General features: G+C 51.2%; 1 protein-coding gene across 1 annotated transcript in view; it reads right to left on the reverse strand.

The window, feature by feature from the left end:
* Window positions 1-21,237, reverse strand: part of LOC149333975 (uncharacterized) — a 61,016-nt gene that overhangs the window by 32,286 nt on the left and 7,493 nt on the right. Inside the window, exons 3-5 of the mRNA XM_089556145.1 lie at window positions 21,136-21,183; window positions 19,445-19,555; window positions 10,817-10,867 (exon numbers count right to left, since the gene is read on the reverse strand). Of these exons, the coding sequence (XP_089412271.1) occupies window positions 10,817-10,867; window positions 19,445-19,555; window positions 21,136-21,183 (210 nt within the window). The remainder of the gene's footprint in view (window positions 1-10,816; window positions 10,868-19,444; window positions 19,556-21,135; window positions 21,184-21,237) is intronic.

A 21,237-nucleotide genomic window follows, 5' to 3' on the forward strand; every position in this document is an offset into this window, starting at 1 on the left:
ATGCGGTCTTCCCACGATCTCTGTCATCTTTTTCAATTTGCCAGTTGCCGCTCTTGAGCTCCATCGATGAGAAATACTTAGCGTTGCAGAGCTGGTCCGGTGTGTCGTCGATGTGGAGAGGAGGTAGACTTCCTTCCTTGTGATGTTGTTCATGCGGTGGTAATCAACGCAGAATAGAAGTGCACCGTCTTTCTTTCTCACTAGAACCACGGGTGCCGCCCAGCGGCTCTTTGAAGGCTGAATAGCGTTGTCGCGCAGCATTTCTTCTACTTGGCGCCAGATGGCTTGTCGTTCTCGCGGCGACACTCGGTAGGGGCTTTGACGGAAAGGTCGGGCATGCTGGTCGGTTACAATGCGATGCTTGGCAATCGGCGTTTGTCGGACTTTCGGCAAGGACGAAAAGCATTCGTTGTAGCTTCGAAGGAGCTTTCGGATCTGGTCTTGTCTGTTCCGGGAGAGGGCTGGGTTTATGTCGAAAGTGGGCGAGTTCTCTTGACCAGGCGAATCTTCTACGGATGGGTCGGAGAAGGCGAAGAAGTCTCGTACGTCGGATATTTCGTCGAGGAAAGAAATCGTCGTTCCTCTGTTAACGTGCCGGTATTCTTCGCTGAAGTTAGTCAGCAGTACTTCCGCTTGTCCTTTGTGGATATGTGCGATGCCTCTTGCGATGCCGATCCCTTGGTCGAGAAGCAACTGCATGTTCCTCTCGATAATAGCTTCAGTGTTATTGGCTTCCGTGGCGCCTACGGTGAAGATGATTCTTGAACGGGGTGGGACACTCACTTGTTCCTCCAGGACACTAAGTGCGACGTGATGTTCCGGAGTTCTCATAGACGGGATGGCCTCTTCTGTGGAAAGTGTGATCAGCTTGGATAGCAGGTCGATGATTGCCTGATGCTCAGTAAGGAAATCCATGCCCAAGATCTCTTCGCGGGAACATTGTCGTAGCACTACGAAGGTCGCGGGATAGGTATGTCCCTTGCGTCACTCGCGCTGTCCATCGCACTGATGGCTTAAGGAAGTGGCCCCTTGCGGTGCGAATTTGTGGGCTGTCCCAAGCGGTCGTTACTTTTGTAGCAGCAGCAGCGGCCTTACGCCGCAGGAGCAGCACCAGCCGCCAAAGACGATGACGCCGAAGTTCCTCCGAATGGAGCTCGACTATCGTGCCGGCGAGATGCACCGTTCGGCTGCACGCCATCTTAGATCTTAGCACTCCAGCCAGTAAATCCATCTTTTTCTTCATCGTGCCGGCCTCATACTTTTCGGGTGCAACAAACTGGTTACCCGGACGTGATGAAACTTCTGCGCCTAGCTAGTGATGCGGCCAATATTGAGCTGGCTGTTGACCTGAGCGAGCCAGAGCTGAGGATCGGAGGCTGAGAACTGGGGAAAGCGAAGGGACAGCGCAGGGACTGCGCCGGAGGGTCCATCACCAGGCATGGTGGAGGCGTTGTCGTCGGCGTTGGCCACGGTGGGAGCGAGTGTTCCAGCGGGCGTCCGAAGTCACCAGTTTGTCACGCATCACATTGTGACCACTGCACCACCCACACACGCTCGAGCCAGTCGACAGATCGCCCGCTACGAGTTCGAACACATGCTGGAGCTCGGTATTATCCGACCTTCATCTAGCCCATGGCCGTCCCTTCTACACATCGTACCGAAGAAATCCCCAGGGGAGTGGCGGCCCTGTGGCGATTACCGCGCCCTCAACAACGTTACCGTTCCAGACCGTTATCCCCTACCTTACATCGCGGATTTCAGCGCCGCGTTGCATGGCGCCACAATTTTCTTTAAAATCGATCTCGTCAAGGCGGACCATCGAATCCCTGTAGAACCATCCGATGTATCCAAAACTGCAATCATTACACCATTCGGCCTTTTCGAATACCTCCGCATGCCATTTGGCCTCCGTATCTCTAGCCAGACGTTTGAACGCTTCGTTGACACAGCTACACGGGGTCTACCTTTCTGCATGGCCTACATCGATGACCTCCTCGCATTCAGCCGCGACACAGAGCAGCACTTGCAACACCTCCGGCAGCTGTTTCAACGGCTCTCTTATTACGGCCTGATCATCAACAGAGCAAAATGTGAATTCGGCAAGTCGGAGCTTGACTTCCTTGGTCACCGTGTCAACCGCTCCGGCATCCGGCCTCTCCCATCAAAAGTCCAGGCTATTCAAGACTTTCCGCAGCCTGCCTGAATCCGCAAGCTCTGTGAATTTCTCGGCCTTATCAATTTTTATCGCTGTTTCATCCCTCACTGTGCTGCACTCCTCAAACCATTGACAGACATGCTTCAAGGCAAGAAAACAAACTCCGCACAACTCAAATGGTCTTCAGCTGCTCTCGATTCTTTCCGGGCCGCCAAAGCGAAACTCTCCGACCTCACCTTCTTTGCCCAACCGCGCCCTGATGCACCCCTACGCCTCATGACCGACGCCTCCGACTCCGGTGTTGGGGCCGTGCTGCACCAGCTCGTGGATGGTGCTTGGAACCTTCTATCGTTTTTCTCACACAAGTGTTCCGCTGCCGACAGCCGCTACAGCACTCTCGGCCGTGAACTTCTTGGCATGTGCATGTCCGTGCGGCATTTCAAGCACCTCCTAGAAGGTCGGCAATTCCACATCGTCACCGACCACAAAGCACTCATTTTGCCATCAAATCGGGGAGCGGTAAGTTCTCACCCCGTGAAATTCGTCACCTTTCGTACGTGGCAGAATTCATGACCGACATCAGATATGTGCAGGGTTTTGACAATGCCCCGGCGGACGCTCTGTAGCGTGTTACTGCTTCCCTCACCTCTGCTGCTCCATCACCGAACATCGCCTTTGCCGACCTCCCAAAAGCACAGCAACATGACTCCGAAGTTATGGGCCTCCGCAAGGACCCTGGCGCGCTGGTTCTCCGTGAAATTCTCCTCCCTTCGTGCCCCGTCCCCATCATATGCGACACTTCGGCCGGCACTCCCTGCCCTTTGGTCCCCTCTACCTTTCGACGTCTTGTCTTCGATGCCTTCCATGGCCTTTCCCATCCCGGAATTCGCGCCACGCAGCATATTCTCAAAAAACGTTACGTCTAGCCCGGCATCAACAAGGACGTGCGTGCCTGGGCCCGCGCCTGCCTGGCTTGCCAGCAGTCTAAAACTCAGCGACACACGACTTCTCCCTTCGGCTCGTTCCCTCCGCCGTCAGCCTGTTTTGACAACGTCCACATCGATATCTTTGGCCCCTGGCCACCTTCCGCGGGACATTCATATCTTATTACTTGCATCGATCGGTTTACTCGCTGGCCCGAAGCGTTCCCTCTGCCTGACGTCACCAGTGACACCATCTCCAGAACATTCGTCGCCGGTTGGGTCTCCCGGTGCGGGTTTCCCTCGACCATCACCACCGACCGTGGCGCCCAGTTTGAATCTTTTCTCTTTAATCACCTTATGAATTTACTTGGCACTTCACGAATCAGAACTACTGCTTACCATCCCATCGCCAACGGCATGATCGCACATTTCCATCGTTCGTTAAAACATCCCTGCCCAACTCGACACTACCCACTGGACTGCATCCCTACCACTGGTTCTGCTCAGCCTCCGTGCTACGCTAAAACAAGATCTTCGTCACACTCCGGCAGAATTTGTCTTCGGTTAGCCCCTGCGTCTTCCTGATGAATTTTTTGAAATCTACCGATTTGTCCACACGTCCCGACCCTACGGATTACCTGACGCAGCTCCGCCATTTTTGCCGTCATCTCCGAGCGCCATATCTCCGACGCCAATCTCGGCCATCTTCACACCTTCCATCCGAACTAGCGACTTGCACATACGTCTTTGTTCGCCGAGACTGTCCGCAAGCCGCTTCAGCGCCCCTACGACGGCCCATTCCGCGTACTCGAAAGAACACCGAAGTTCATCGTGGACATTCATGGGCGCACCGACACCATTTCAATCGACCGCTTGAAGCCAGCCTTCACAGAAGACGCCCCGCCCACTGGCCCTTCATGTGTGGTTTCTCTGCCCCAACGGGCCGGCTGCCCTCCTCCGACATCTTTCCCCGCTACCCCTCAGCAGCGGAAAGTATCGTTCCGGCTTCCAGCTTCACCGGACTCCTTCACTAGCGGGGGGCCTACTGTAGCAGCAGCAGCGGCATTACGCAGCAGGAGCAGCACCAGCCGCCGAAGACGATGACGCCGAAGTTCCTCCGAATGGAGCTCGACTCTCGTGCCGGCGAGATGCACCGTTCAGCTGCACGCCATCTTACATCTTAGCACTCCAGCCAGTAAATTCATCATCTCCTTCCTCGTGCCGGCCTCATACTTTTCGGGTGCAACACTTTCCTCAGCTGCGCAGCGATTGGTCTATTCATCACCGAATAATCGGCTCCTGTGTCGATAGAGTGGTAAATTTCGGCCATCGATAACCACTTCTAAGTCGGATGACCTGGCTCTGGCGTTGCATGTCGTCCTCGGCGTCGGGTCATGGCTTCGTCGGGTATGTGAATCATGGGTGGGGCATGTGGTGGAAGCTTTTGCTTGATGGCGGCGTCGTTTTAAAGCTGGTTCGCGTTGTGGTCGAGGTTATCATTGTATTCGGCGTCGGCGTAGTGGGTGTGACGTCTACATACCGCGTGGTCACTGGAGGATCTTCGTAGTTTCCTCGGCAAGCAACCTGACCTCCACAGGTTACTTTGTTTAGTTTCCACCACGAAGCTAGGAGACAGCCGCGGCGTAGCTGCGGCCCGGTGGTGCAAAACGTGCTGTGGACGACGACGGGGAGCGGGAAAGACAGCTTGACGATACGTACTCCCCTCTGCGCAGGTAGTCGCGGATTTCCCGTGCTCGCTGGTCGGGGAGCGGTCGTGGGGCGTAGATGGCGAAACCTGGCAGGCCGATGCGTCTGTACGGGCAGCGGCAAAGTATGTGCCCGGCTTGTCCACAATGAAAACACAGTGGGTGGTTGTTGGGAGTCCTCCGCTCGTCGCATTTCCTGAAGCTGTTGCGTCGCTCGTAATGTGTGTGTGCGGAAGCTAGGAGCCGTCGTTCTTGTAGAGCTGGTGCCCGTCGAAGAGGGCTTGGGGGCCGTGGGGGGGGGGGGGGGTCTCGTCGAGGTGGAGGACTGCGTAGTGCTGCGCCGTAGGTCATGGCTGCAGCTTCCGTTGGTGTCGTTGGTGACGGGGAGCCAAGTGCATGATGTACTTCTGCACGAATAATGTCCGTGAGCGACGCCAACTGAATCCCCTGCGTCGGCTGCGTTGGGGATGGCAGCAGTCGGCGAAGTTCTTCGCGAACAATTGCGCGTATCAGATCTTGAAGGTTATCCCCGCTTGCAGCGCTATCTTCTGGGCGGGGGGGGGGGGGGGGTGTTGCCGACAGCACTTCAAGAACGTGGTAGGCTTCTGTTGAAGCATAGTACTAAATGTTGCTCTTTCGTCCACGACATTTGCGGTGATTGAGAGCGATTCTAATTTTCGACTTTTTCCTCTTCTACTATCTCACTCCTGAATCTTCATCTTCATTTATTACAGCGGCTTCTGTTTTTGAGCCAGCACCTTTTACTATTTCTGCTAGTTCTACAACCCCTTCTGCATACATACACTACGGTGTATATAGCGGTGTATATAGCGGCATCTCTTCGGTGTTGTCACCCCGAGAAAAAATCTGAGGTGCTATGTTCCTGCCTAAGAAAAGGTAAACAGCTACTTGAAGCTGCCTTTTCGAACTTTACTTGCGGAGCCAGCTAAATATTGAGTCATGACGTCCTTAAATGCGGACAGGTAACCAATTACGTGCTATAATAATGTTATATGTCAGGGCGCAGAGAATTGACGGAAATAATGTTAAAATAGTGCGTAAAATTCTCATTTCTCCCAAGCCAGTAGTTTGTGAATAAAGAAAAGTGTCAGAACGCGCACATGACATGTTGTCCTCAATTTCTGCCTTGCTCGGTGTTTGATTTAGAAGTACACAAATTTGGGGTTCTCAAGCTCTTTGAGCCATGACAGATAGTACGGAAGTGTGTAAAATGGAGCCTATATCAAATTTATAATGAGGTTCTTTTTGTACTGATTCTATTTTTCTCTCTGGAACTTCCTGTGCTGAAAGTCAAATGTTGTCAAACAATGCTGCTGCTTTGCCTTCATGTAAGAGGATCAAGGCCGGAAAGGTTAAATATGTATCTCTACAAGCGGAGTAGGGGCAAGCATAGCCAGTAAAGAAATATTGCCATGTAGGTAAGTAGCCTTGCGGGTGGATCAAGAACGAAGCCCGAAGGCTTAAGCATCGCAGCGGTCAGAAAGAACGGCCGAGGACAGAGCACGAGCCAGGCACTGCTTCCTCCGAAATATTCGTTGCCCTCTTAGCCCCCCACCGTTCGAGAGGCATCGAACCGATTTTTCCCCCACACGACACAAGGTCAGGGCGTCCTAGCGTGGTAAGGTGTGAGGCGGACGACGTGGATAACCTCGGAGCGCTTGCGTCGTTGGGGTTCGGGCGTCTTGTGAGGGACAACCTTGCAGTTGAGCTCGCCGACACAACGGAGGACTATAGGGACCGAAATAACGGCGCAGGAGTTTTTCGCTCAGTCCACGGCGTCATATCAGGTACCAAACTCAGACAAGGTCGCCTGCCAGAAATTCGGCATCTCTTCGGCGCAGGTTATAGCGGCGTGCACCCGGTCTTGCTGTCGATGAATACACAACCGGGCGAGCTGGCGAGCATCCTGGCGCGTTGCAAAAAAGTGGTAGCGTCGTCACTTATGGGGTCGCCTAAATGGGGAAGCACGGCGTCGAGCATTGTCGTTACCGTGTGGCCGTAAACTAGAGAGAATGGTGTCATGGTGGTTTCTTGGGCGGCGGTGTTATACGCGAACGTGACATAAGGTAAGATGTTGTACCATGTTCTGGGCTCTATGTCACCGTACATCGACAGCATGTCAGCAAGTGTCTTGTTGAGACGTTCCGTTAATCCGTTTCTCCAGGGATGGTAGGCGGCTGTCCTGCGGTGCTGAGTGCAACTCAGAACAAGAATGCGCTGCATTAACTCAGCCGAGAAGGCAGGCCCTCGGTCTGTGATCAGAACCTCTGGTGCGCCGTTCCGCAGGACAATTGGATGAACGAAGAATTTCGCGATCTCAATGGCAGTGCGACTGGGGAGACCTGCCGTTTCCTCGTAGCGCGTCAGGTAGTCAGTAGCTACTATGATTACTCTGTTTCCAGAGCTGGATGTAGGGAACGGTCCAAGCAAGTCCATACCAATCTGATGGAATGAACTGGACGGCGCTGGAATGGGCTTGAGAAAACCAGCAGACTTGAGAGGCGGAACCTTGCGTCGCTGGCAGTCCCGGCCAGTTCGTACATAATGCGTCACGGCGGCGCATTACAAGGCCAGAAGTAGCTTTCCTGGATTCTGGCGAGGGTTCGAGTGACGCCGAGGTGGCTAAAAGAGGGTTCGTCGTGACAGGCGTGCAAAATTTCGTCGCACAGGCTTGATGGTACGACAAGTAAGTACTGGCGACTGTTCGGGACAAAATTCTTCTTGACAAGAACGCCGTCACGGAGGCAGAGAAAAGAACAAGCGCGGCTGCAGGCATTAAGAAGCGTGGCGCGTGTACCTTGAAAGAAGTCATGTACAGTTCGGATATCCGGGTCAGTGCGCTGTTGGTCGGCAAAGTCGGTGGGACTGAGGGCGTTCACAAAGGCGTCGTCGTCAATATGGCCTTCCGGAGCTGATTCACGTGATCACGGGAAAGGCAGTCGGCGTCTAAACGTTTACGGCCGGACTTCTAAGTCACAGCATCATTATATTCCTGAAGGCGTAGGCTCCATCTTGCGAGGCGCGCTGAGTTATCCCGGAGGCTGGCTAGCCAACAAAGTGCGTGATGGTCGGTGACGACTTTGAAAGGTCTCCTTTAGAGGTACAGACGAAACCTCGAAATTGCCCATACCATGGCGAGGCACTCTATTTTGGTGGCAGAGCAGTTGGCCTCCTTCTTGGACAAAGCCCGATTTGCGTAGGCGATTGCGCGTTGTTGGCCCTTGTGCACCTGAACCAGATGCACCTCTGTGTCAGCATTTTCGTCAAAATGCGCCAGTACGGGTGGTGTCTGAAGGCTACGTTGGAGTTCTTGAAAAGCCTGCTCCTGCGGGATTCCCCAGGTGAGCAGCACATCAGCCTTGGTCAAGCGGGTAAGGGGTGCGGCAATTTTAGAGAAGGTTTTGACGAACCGGCGGTAATATGCACATAACACGACGAAGAGGGGAACTTCTTTCAGGTCACGCGGCGCCGCAAAATTCGCAATCGCAGCGGTTTTCTCTGGATCCAGAAGGACGCCGTCTTGGTTGACTACGTCAAGTTTATTTCAGCTTTTGTCATACAAAAACCGTGGGTGACGAAAAAAAGCGATTCGCAATGACCGCTTGACGAACTTCAGCTCCTCGTACGGAAAAGGACATTTTTCGGCTTTAAGTGTAAGGCCAGAGGACCTTGTAGCCTGCAGGACTGCGTCGAGGCGATCAAGGTGCTCCATGAAATTTGGAGCGAAGACAATCATGTCGTCCAGGTACACAGGACAAATGTGCCACTTAATATAGGAGAGAACCGTGTCCATGAGTCTTTGGAAAGTGGCTGGTGCGGAGCTAGGACCGAAAGGCGTGATCTGGAACGCGTATGATCTGTGTGGTGTGATGAATGCCGTTTTCTCGCGGTCCCTCTCGTTGACCTCGATTTGGCAGTACCCCGACTTCAGGTCCATGGAAAAGAAATATTTAGCGTCGCAGAGGGGATCCAAGGCGTCGTCGATTCTTGGCAGAGGATAAACATCTTTTTTCGTGACGTTACTCATGCGACGGCAGTCGGCGCAAAACCGCAATGTCCCATCCTTTTTTTTTTTAACAAGGACCACGGGGGCTGATGCTATGGATATTTTCGCCACTTCATACGCATTCTTATACACTACCTTTTCGGACGATTGCTCAGTTTTTGACTCCAATGCGTGAAGACGTTGCGCACTCTTCGCTTGAATTTCATCTCAGAATCTTCGTCTTTATTTATTTCGGCGGCTTCTGCTTTCAAGCCAGTATCTTTACTAATTTTGCAAGTTCTGCAACTTCCCCGTATATCTACACTGCGGTGCTGTCGCCCTGAGAGCAATATCTGAGACAACATTATTGTCGTGTAATAAGAGGGTAACCAATGGACCTAGTTTCTGTACACCAAATATGATGTGACCAGCAACGAAAATGGGAACACAAGAAAAAGCACGGAGGACAGCGCTGGAGTAACAAGTATTTTACTGAAAGACGGCGTACCCAGGTGACCAAACAACGCATGCGTATCAGGTGCCCAAAACACCGACGTAGAACGTAACCTAAACAAGTATACACAAGGTTTATACGGGTCAGACCGGCAGATGCGTGAATGACCGGGCACGCGAACATAATAATTATCACAAAAAATGCGTCAGGTCTCAACAACATTCCGCCTCAGTGTAGGCAATGAAGGGTGTCCTCTGTTTCGACACACTAGGAAAAGAAAAAAAACCGAGACGAAAGAAAGATACTGGTAGCATTTTACGTTAGGCTGCAAGGCAGTGACATATGCGTCAGTGCACCCTCAGTGTCAACAAGGAATTTAAGCTACTGGAAATTGATGTGCTCGTATAGGAATGAAAGAAATAGGCTGCATATTTGACTACACATTGGCCGAAGGTTGAGTTTTTTAAGTTAGACTCTACTTGGCTATTTTGGTCGCCTGATGCGCATGAGTTGTTTCGTTAAATGGGCAGGCCATGCTACAATTAAGTTGTTAGTTGAGCGCTGTCCTGTGTACTACTTGTGTTCCCGTTTTCGTCGCCGGTTAAACTATGTATTTCGTTTTATGAAGGTTTTATGAAACCATTTGCCACTTGCGACAGGCATACATAAGGAATATGACGCTGCCATATCCGTAAAGCCACTCCTTGTGGTGGGTGCAAGAAATGAGCAAGCCTTCTACATAGCGCCATATATATTGCGCGATGAATCACCAAAAGCTTCCTCCCTCATCACTGAAAATTTCGGCGCAAGAGTAAATTTGCTTTCAATCTGCAAATTGGCAGGGTTGCAATCTATGCATCTATATTGTCATTGGAATTTATAAGACATTTGTGAAAGTAAGTCCTATACTTCGGGCACAATTTTTACCACAAAAAGACGTCTATTAATTGATGTGGCTATGTTAAGGAAACATTTATTTCTGAGTTTCCAAAAACTGTTTGCGACCAACCTTTTATCATTGCTTCCGTAAACGACACTGCCTTTCGTTGCAGATGTCGCATACTGTGGTTTCAAAAATTCATTAGTGTTCAGAGACATCTTTGTGTACGTTTGGAATAGACAAAAATGCAGTAAAGGATAATGAAATGCGTTCATGCTCATCTAGTTTAAAATGTTAAACTTCCAGATCGTCCCAGATTAATTTATCATGGATTGGAGGCTGCCAGTTCATGTGCTGGTATTGTTTTTTTTTGTTGGGTACATCCTTCTCTTGTGTGCACTTGGGAAGAAAAAAGATGGCACATGTTACTGATACGAAAACGAGGGCTAATTTTCGGTGGCAGCCTGAAAAAATTAAAATTGCTTTTTCAGTCGGGCCAACCAGATTCTTTCCTAAGCGCGGCAGAGCAAGCAGGATAATTTCAAATCAGGTCCAAAAGGCGCAATGTTAGAAATGGTTACTTTATTTTCTATATTTTTTCTTGCTTTCTGAGAAGAAGGAAGTGAGACGGCCAATTCCTTAAGCAGAACAGCTTGTGTGCTACATTCATTCTACAGCGCAAAATTACTTACCGTCTTCCTCATCGGCAGGAGGTGGAGTGATCTTTCGGGATCTTTTAGGTGCTGGAAAATAAAAGTAGGCCATGATTATTACAACACGAAAAAAAAAGTCAGCCCTTTTTTGCGACAAAAGTTCTTGAAGCGTAAAAAATAAATACGCATCTCAGCCTTATATACTTAAAATCCCCTCACTAGTGTCCGTTTGTTATTCTATTAACTTGAGCCTCCATGGATTTAGGACTTCTGGCCCATAGCAATGGATTATTCGCTGTTTTATGCGGCGAATCTTTCCTATTAACGACGAATAACAAAGATAAGCGAGTAATTATGCAATTTGCTATATATAGGTATCTCTACATTTTTGTTTTGAGTAGCTTATATTCAGACCTTTTTCTTTCAAGGAGGAGGAGGAGGAGAAGGAGCTAGAAGAGGAAAGGCAGGGAGGTTAACCGGAAGAATAATCGATTTGCTACTCTATACGGGGGGGGGGGGGGGGGAGGGGGGGATAAAAAAAAAGAAAGAGAAAAGAAAGTAGCAGAAAATTGAAGTCACACTAAAAAGTCAGTGTTCGTTGAAGTGACAGCCTATCGTGCAGGCCAGAAGATTTCAAGCAGCGGAGTAGTGCCTTGGAGGCACGTATTACTGTGCCCGTGGGAGCCGGCTTGATGGCTCGGTGGTTATGGTGCTCGGCTGCTGACCCGAAAGACGCGGTTTCGGTCCCGGCCGCGGCGGTCGCATTTCGATGAAGGCGAAATGCCAGAGGCCCGCGTACTGTGCCATTCCAGTGTATGTTAGAGAACCCCAGGTGGTCGATATTTCCGGAGCCCTTCACTATGACGTCCCTCATAGCGAGAACCACTTTGGGACATTAAACCCCTATAAGCCATAAACTATCGCGCCCGTTATAGGAATGCCGGGTCTCTGCGTAACCGTTCGACGATGCAAACATTTTTCCAACCAGCCCTAAAAAATGGAGACGACATTGGACGTGCAAGCTCAAAAATGACTGGAACATAGCCTCACACAAAATGAACAGGGGAGGGAGGAGCCGCAATGTGCTTAACAACGTTTTGACAAGGGCACTAGTCTCCGTCCGGGAAAAGGAGGAGGTTTACCTTATTCTCTTGTCGAAACGTTGGCAAGCCCCCTGAGGCCTTTTCCTCTCTTGTTCAATTTGTGTGTCAAGACCCATCTGCGTACCTTCTCTCTACCAAGACAGGCAACTGTGTTTAGTCCGTGTCGTCTGAGTTTAGCGGTTCTCTGAGCCGTTCTGCGCACTCGAAGGCGATTCCTGAGCACGCGTCGGTGTTGCTAACGTCAGGCGTTCCAGCGTGGCTACATCTCTACCCATATGCAGTTCAGCGAGTCACCCAGTGAAGCACAAAATGTGTCGAGAGCTCCTGACTCGTGGCCTGCATACCTTTCCAGCTGCTTTGATACCGGCCTAATTACTTTTGAAACAAATGAGCTTCTGTGGTTTGTTTTCGACGCGCGACCACCATGCCTGAAAAAAAAAAAACGCTGCAGTTGTAAGTCTTCATGCAAGAGGGAAAAAACTTCTGCTTCCCTCTCCGAGAACAATTTCCATGAAGCTCAAGTTTTCCCTCGACCTGTTACAGCCATGCAGTGGCCGTACGCATGTTTCATTCCAACCTACGCAGATAAACTAGAGAACACCACTGTGACGGTAGAGTTCCTTGTTTGTGCATTATGACACTCAGCAAGCAAACGCATATAGGAAAGCAGAAGTCCCACAGTTGAGACATGCATAAAGTATAATGGGAAAACTTTTTTTCTGTGGCCACGACATCGCACGCAGTTTCGATAGCCAACGCTTCCCAGCGAAGCACAGACAACAACACCATGTAGTTGCGCCACGATGACGCGCCCTAAACATGTCTCGATCACCCAACAAAGCTTTCTTATGAATCCAAAACTAATCTGAAATAGCAGAAGAAGAACCCATCACTTCGAGCTTATCAATGGTTGCAAGGCTGGCGCCTAGGTAAATCCGTTATATCGTAACAAGAGGAAACAGCAGTGTGAAAAGCGCGCTCAACAGGACACGCGCACCCGGCGATAGTTTGACATATGCTCTTCCTCAGCGCGACGATCTTTCCTAAGCCTGCATGAAAATGTCGATAAATGGGTTCGCGATTGCCTACAAGTGCAGGTTCAAAGAGTTCTTACGAATGGGCGCAAATGTGGATGTATTGAGGCACTGCCTGATTTTGGGCCATGTGTTCTTGAAGCCTAGCTCCTTTAGATAATTTTTGGGGTGCATTGTTTAATTTACCGCATAATTACCACTGGTTTAAACACACCTACTTGTTCTAGCGGTTTAAGAAAATTCTTAGGTTCGTAATACACTTACCACCATCAAACCTATCCACATGCAATACCGTCGCAAGAGGGTCCTCAGTGAGTTTTCAGTAAAGAAGTTCGTCATAAAGATGAGTTTGGCATCCCTACCACGTGAGAACCTACTGCATATCCATGACACTGGCACAAAGTGCAATTTGAAAATTTTGTGAGGCACCTGTTATTCCAGCAAGACTTACGAGCGAATCCCGACTGCTATCATGGATCGAATATGATAATAACCCTGAAACATGTGGTCGTGCTTTCGCTTCCCACCAACGCACTGCGTCGCAGTCAGCCTGCTCTCTATATAATGTGCCAGCAGTGGAAGTTTTAGTGCTGTAAAGAGGAAGATGATCAGCAGACGGAGCAGCGGAACCGACGCGAGGCTCGAGACGAGAAGACGACGATCGGCAGCTGGAGCAGCAGAGCCGACGCGCGGCGCGATACGAGAGCGTGAACTGTTCTGGGACCGGACCTGTCCTTGCCCGCTCTAACCGGCCTTAACAACTGCCAATAAAGGCCGTTACTTCTTGGTGGAGGTGCGGGATTCCGTCCTGGAGCTACGCAACCGGACCATCGCTACCCCCATGCCTGCCAACGCCAACCAGTCAGCCGGCTCCTCGCCGGCACCCGTTGCTTGCCATGGTGCGCTCCGCCAGCGCGACCCCGCCGTCTTCAGCGGCACGGACGACAACGACGTGGAGGACTGGCTGTCATCTTACGACAGGGTGAGCGCTCATAACCGCTGGGACGACAGTATGAAGCTTACAAACGTCATCTTCTAAGGGGCCGGCGTCGCCCACCTTTAGTATCATAACCACGAATCGGATTTCGCCACCTGGACCGAATTTAAAACCAGCTTCTCCGACATCTTCGGCCGTCCGGCAGTACGCAAACTTCGCGCCGAGCAGCGTCTTCGCATTCGTGCACAGCAGAGCGGTGAATCATACACCAGCTACATCGAAGACGTCGTCAATCTCTGCAAGCGTGTCAATGCGTCCATGGCGGAGGCCGACAAGGTTAAGCACGTCCTGAAAGGAATCGAAGACGACGCTTTCAACATGCTTGTGGGCAAGAGCGTCACCTCTGTCACGGATATATTCGACCACTGCCAAAGCTACGATGAGTCCACCGACAGCGTGTTTTCACTCGGCAGCCGTCTCCACAGACAGACACAGTTAATAGCCTCAGCATGACGACAGAAGACAGCTCGCTACTTCTCCAGATCAAGCAGTTTGTCCGTGAGAAGGTTGCGCGGCAGCTTTCCTTTTTTCCTGCTGTACCGAGGCCTTCTAACCTAACTCCGACACTTCAGCACGTGATTCGGAAGCAAGTGTCCGAGGCCCTGCCATCGGTTTCCTCTCCGCCTCCCGTCGCTGCGCCACTTACCTACGCCGAAGCCGTGAGGCGTCCCCGCCCAGACACGTTCGTTTCATACCAACATCCACCGCAGTTGACACCATTTCGTCCTGCCCGGCCACCACCGCCACGTTTCCGTCCATGGCGGACACCGGACAACCTACCCATTTGTTATGCCTGTGGCAATTCTGGCCACGTGATGCGTCACTGCCGCCGCCAAGTGTTGTCCACTGCTGCCGATACCGACCCTCGAGGTTACGCCTACGCTCCTCCCGAGCCTTTTCACCGCCCTTCGCCTTCTGAAAGTACTGGTTCCTCCGATCTCAGCCCCTCCATTCGCCGCCGTTCTCCATCTCCGCGTCGCCGCTCGGTTTCCCCGATCCGCCGTCGTCCTTCTTCCCCTTCGGAAAACTTCCGCAGTTCCGGAGGCAAGAACTGCGTGCTCGTCGCCAACCTCAAGACCTCGACTTTCTCCGACCAATTTGATCACGGTTTCTGTGGAGGGCACCGATGCTTTCGCGCTTGTTGACACCGGTGCTGCTGTATCTGTACTGAGTGAGAAACTGTGCCGCCAGTTACGAAAAGTGATGACTCCGCTATATGGTTTTATGCTTCGCGCCGCTAATTAGCAACTTATCGCGCCTTTGGGGGCATGTACAGCCCGAGTTACTATTCAGGACGTTCTGTACATTGTTGAATTCATCGTCTTCCCATCACCGTCTCACGACGTCATCTTAGGCTTGGACTTTCTCTCCCAACATGCCGCTGTCATCGACTGCACTCGTTCCGAAGTCGCCCTTCTTCCCTGCGGCGACGACTCGGTGAACGCTTCTGCTAACTTGTGCTCCAAGCTGACTGTGGCTGATGACGTCATGATACCGCCGTGCTCTGCTGTGCTCGTCTCTGTTCATTGCGACTCTGCATCCAACGGCCCTGTCATCTTCATCCCGTCCGACTCCTTCGCTTCTCGCCACTGTCTACCCCTGCCATTCGCCGTGCTTACCGTCTCAGCCGGCTGCAGCGCCTTGCCCCTGACGAATCCATCCCTGTGTCCCTCCACTCTTCTTCGCGATGAATGCTTGGGATGTGTCCAGCCTTTCGCCTCCGTCGTCGCCTGGGACCCTTCTGAGGATGACTCCTGCCGCCTGCAAGTGTCTTCCCTTACTTCTTCCGCACCGTCTCCTGATCTCGCTCCCGAGGCCGTCTTCGCGGGCTCAGTCGACGCGAATCTTTCGCCACCGGAGAAGACCCAGCTAGCGGCCCTGCTAGATAAGTTTCGGCCATCGTTTGACTTCTCTCAGCAACGTTTGGGCCGCACCCCAGCTGTTACCCATCGGATCGACACTGGCGCCCATTCGCCGTTGCGCCAACGCTTATATCGCGTCTCGGCCACCGAACGCCAAGTTATCGACGCCCAGGTGAATGACATGCTGCAGCGTGGCGTCATACAAACATCGCACAATCCTTGGGCTTCCCCCGTTGTCCTTGTCACCAAGAAAAACGGCTCTATCCGCTTTTGCGTTGACTACCAGCGCCTCAACAAAATCACCCGCAAAGACGTCTATCCGCTGCCCCGCATTGATGACGCACTTGACTGCCTGCAGGGAGCTGAATTCTTTTCATCGTTAGATTTACGTTCGGGGTATTACCAAGTCGCGATGGCCGACGCTGACCGCCCCAAGACAGCCTTTGTGACGCCTGACGGGCTGTATGAATTCAACGTCATGCCCTTCGGACTATGCAATGCCCTTGCCACTTTTGAGCGGATTATGGACACGCTACTGCGCGGCCTGAAATGGAAAACATGCTTATGTTACTTGGACGATATCGTTGTTTTCTCTCCAGATTTCCAGACGCACATCGTTCGCTTGGAGCACGTTTTGAGATGTCTCGCGGCAGCCGGGCTTCAACTCAATTTAAAGAAATGTCACTTCGCCGCTCGCCAGTTGACGATTTTGGGCCACGTCGTGTCAAAACAGGGCGTCCTTCCTGACCCAGCAAAGCTTCGTGCTGTCTCTGAGTTCCCGAAGCCCTCTACGATGAAGGAACTTCTCAGTTTCACCGGCCTATTCTCTTACTTTCGAAGCTTTATCCGAAATTTCGCTTCTATCATCGCACCTCTGACTTCCCTTCTTCGTGGCAGTAGCGATCTATCAAGCTGGAGTCCTGCCTGTGACGAAGCGTTCATCACGTTGCGCCGTCTACTTACCTCTCCACCCATACTGCGCCACTTTGACCCTGCTTCTCCAACTGAAATCCACACAGATGCCAGTGGCGTTGGTATCGGTGCTGTTCTTGCTCAACGTAAACCGGGGTATGCGGAGTATGTTGTTGCATACGCGAGCCGCACACTGACGGAGCCAGAGCAAAACTACTCAGTCACTGAAAAAGAGTGCTTGGCAATCGTTTGGGCGATCGGGAAATTTCGGCCTTACGTATACGGCCGGCCTTTAGCGGTCGTCACGGACCATCATTCCCTTTGTTGGCTGTCCTCTCTAAAAGACCCAAATGGCCGCCTCGCCCGGTGGGCCTTACGCCTTCAAGAGTACGATATTCGTGGGATCTATCGCTCTGGCAGGAAGCATAACGACTTCGACGCTTTGTCTTGTTCACCTGTAGCCAATGAATGTGCCTCTCCACCGGTCATCGATTGCGCCCCCTTGTCATTGGACGATATGCCCAACGAGCAGTCTAAGGACCCTTGGATCACTTCTCTTGTACGCTATCTTTCAGACCCGTCTGTCGTGTCGGTACCGCGTGCAATCCGCCGTCAGGCTGCCCACTTCACTATTCATGATGGGATCTTGTACCGCTGAAATTATCCCCCTGATGGCCGCAAATGGCTCCTAGTGATCCCTGGCCATTTACGCTCCGAAATATGCGCAGCCTTTCATAGCGACCCGCAAGGTGGTCACGGCGGTGCTTTCAAGACCTACAACCGGCTTCGCCTCCGCTATTACTGGCGCGCCATGTATAACTACGTACGAAAATTCGTCCGTTCCTGCCCCGATTGCCAGCGCCGCAAGCTCGGTCATCACAATTTGACCGGCCCTATGCAGCCTTTGTCTTGCCCATCCAGGCCATTTGACCGAGTTGGCATTGACCTGTATGGACCACTTCCCTACACTGCTGCAGGAAACCGCTGGGTCATCGTCGCTGTAGACCACCTGACACGATACGTCGAAACAGCCGCCCTCCCAGCTGCTACGGCGCGGGATGTTGCAGCCTTCCTCTTGCACCATTTCATACTTCGGCACGGAGCCTCGCGTGAACTGTTGAGCGACCGTGGGCGGGTGTTTCTGTCAGACGTAGTTTCATCTCTTCTGCAGCAATGCAACATTACTCGCCGCACCACTACTGCCTATCATCCCCAGACGAACGGCTTGACAGAACGTTTCAATCGAACATTAGGTGACATGTTGTCAATGTACGTGGCGGCAGACCATTCTAATTGGGATGTCGTCCTCCCCGTCGTCACATATGCCTACAACACCGCTACGCAGAGCACTACTGGTTTCTCACCATTCTATCTTCTGTACGTCCGTGAACCATCCTCGCCATTCGACAGTATTCTTCCTTATCATCCTGATTCGTCGGAATCAACAACCGTATCTGAAGCCGCCAGACACGCTGAAGAGTGCCGCCAGCTCGCCCGGTCATTCACGTCCGACGACCAAGGGCGCCAGAAATTCCGCTTTGACCACTCCCATGGCACCGACACTTTTCAGCCGCAGTCCCTTGTTTGGCTCCGTGTGCCTTCTGCTGCACCAGGTCTCTCTAGCAAGTTGCTGCCAAACTACCACGGGCCCTACCGCGTCCTTGAGCGCACTTCTCCCGTCACTTACATCGTTGAGCCCGTGACGCCATCACCCGATCTCCGACGACGTGGGCGTGAGACCGTCCACGTTTCGCGTTTGAAGCCGCACTACGACCCTTGCGTCGTCTTGACACCCTAAGTCGCCAGGATGGCTATTTTTCCCCCGGGGCCGAATGTAAAGAGGATGATGATCAGCAGACGGAGCAGCGGAACCGACGCGAGGCGCGAGACGAGAAGACGACGATCGGCAGCTTAAGCAGCAGAGCCTACGCGCGGCGCGATACGAGAGCGTGAACTGTTCTGGAACCGGACCTGTCCTTGCCCGCTCTAACCGGCCTTAACAACTGTCAATAAAGGCCGTTACAGTGCGAATAACAGTAGACCTATGTTCGTGCGATACATTGTACTTTACTGGTTTCTTAAGTTCTTCATGAAGCGAGAAGCGTAGTTCACATTTAATAATTTCAAGTGCGCTTCTTTACTTCATATAGCACCTGTGGAAGAAGTAGTAGTTTTGGTGAAGAAAACATGCGATTTATAGTTCATGTATGCAAGGTAAAGTGTTTTCTATTCCGAAACATGCAGCCAGTAACAGACACACAAAGAATGTAAGGAGGAGTTGCAACTTCAAGCATAAAATTGCATAAAATGAGGCCTAAATAACGTTGGTTTTTCACGGTGAATTTTGCGTTTATGACAGGATAATCCCGTCTTGGCATATATATTCCCTTTATATAAGGTAGACAAAAGGATATACTTTACATGAAATAATTGAACTGTGCAATGCGCTCTAGAAATACGCCCCATGTAGCGGGGGCCATGAAAGGATTCTCGAGCCATACGGTGAAGTACACGCAGTCAACCGCAGCTACTTAATCGGGAATTCTTTACTGTCCCTTTTACCTTGATCATTATCGTTGTTATTAAAAAGATGAAAGACACTAAAGAAAAAAATCTCGTAAGCATGGCGGTGTTGAACTCCGTGTAATCGTTTAAGAGTTGTTTAATATGGTAGGAAACATGTAGTGACAGTTTGAGAAGAGTACGGAAAACAGAAAGAGCAGGGGTTGAATTATGTGGGAACGCAGGCAGGCGCGTACCTTTCCTCGTGTTCAGCTCCTGAGCGGCGACCTGCACTTTCTTCTCTCGCTTGTCACCGCTATCTTCGTCTTCCGCAGTAGCCTTGCCACGACTGACGTCTCCAGGATGGCCTACGTCCAGCGGTTGTAGCAATGACTTAGAATACTTGAGCCCCAATATTCAACAACACTACACGAAGCAAGTGTTTATCTCAGAATGACATTCCTTTTTTTTCCAGCCACGAAGCTCTCTAATGAATCTCCAATAAATTTTCGACACTGTCATCTAATACTCATCGTAAGAAACCTTTTCAGTTTTGCTTATTAGCTTCCGATTTCAGCCATACGAAATGAGGTGGTCAGTCGTACTGATGAAAAAATCACTCCAGTGACGAACAAAGCACTGTGATTTGGGAAACGCCGTGAGTAGTGAACTTCTCACATGTCGAGGCCAGGTTTAGTCGGTATGTCAGGACCTTTAACGACCATATGGATCTTCCTCATCTAACCTTTACACATGTTTCTTCTGTGTATGTGTACCGTCGCCTTTCGGTACATGCCTATATGCGGCGTTCGCAGCACCTATAGCTGGTGTAGTGTAGAACATATATGCTCTGTAACGATGGAAGAACCTTCCTGTTAAATATTCTGCCTAAGTGCAACCTGCTTTACTAGAGAGCCTCAGCCAGACGACATAAAATACGTAATGATGTCAGTGGTGAGGGGCAGTGTTAACCAGGACAGCTGCACTCCTGACGGCGTGACGCTGGAATACGCTTTCAGCTAAGAACAGCGGGCACCCATGGGGCGGAGAGAGAGACTTATAAGGCTTCGTCCCATGAGCCCCTCACTTGGGTAAAAAAGCCATGCGGCTTCTACGATCCGGTGTTGGTTTAAAAAAATCACGAAGTTTTTTTCCCTCATGAGAACAGACCTCGCATGATGTTAATCATCATCAACATCATCATCACTGTATCATATCAGAGGGTTCAGAGGTTCATGATTCCCGTCTCGTAATGAGATCTTCTGTACATTGGAGCAGCATGGCTTGCTGCCACGGCGAGAGTTGCCACGGCGAACTCCACTAGTAGCTCCCCTTGCTAATCTTAGAACATGTGCCATGGTCCCCTACTGCCTGGTGTACTACTGGGTTGGCACCGTAACTCGCATTACGTGCCCCCTGCACGCGAGGCCGGTGCTCTAACATTAGGCCATCACCTCAGGTATGAAGGGACAACTTGTCGCTTAGTACCTCAAAAACGAGGCGTTCAGAACAAATGTCAAGAGCGATAACGGCAAAGCTGTTACCGAGATGACGTTTCAATCAGCAGAAAGGTATTTTTCAACAAACGTCTTGTGTTACAGAGGTGGTTTACTCAGTACGACTGTAAAATTGATTTCAGTGAAGATGCTCAATGGTTACGATAATACGGTCAGCAAAACATTTGCACACAACATGTATAACATCTGTTGTGTAGCATTGTGCTAGGAACGAGGTAGACGACTGTCTTATAATGCTCTAGCACGCTCAGACGAGAGTGGAAACAGGCGCGCTGCTACGTGTGTCATTGCCTGCGCACGTTGACCAGTTATGATCGCGGTCAAGCTTGCCGGTAAAGCATTCTACACAATAATGCTTGGGATCGTCGCAGCGTTTCCACCCTGGATATGAGAGCACGCAAAGACTGGACGAAGCATCGTAATAACAATACCTGCTGGTCCATTGTCATCGTAGGCTGGACGCGGTCTGACGGTGTATTCTGAAAGGAAAATGATATACAAAATCTATCTGCCAATGGAAATGACATTTAACG

This window comes from Amblyomma mixtum, chromosome 8, assembly GCF_055824585.1.
Source record: "Amblyomma mixtum isolate Tamu chromosome 8, ASM5582458v1, whole genome shotgun sequence".
Classification (NCBI taxonomy): Eukaryota; Metazoa; Arthropoda; class Arachnida; order Ixodida; family Ixodidae; genus Amblyomma; species Amblyomma mixtum.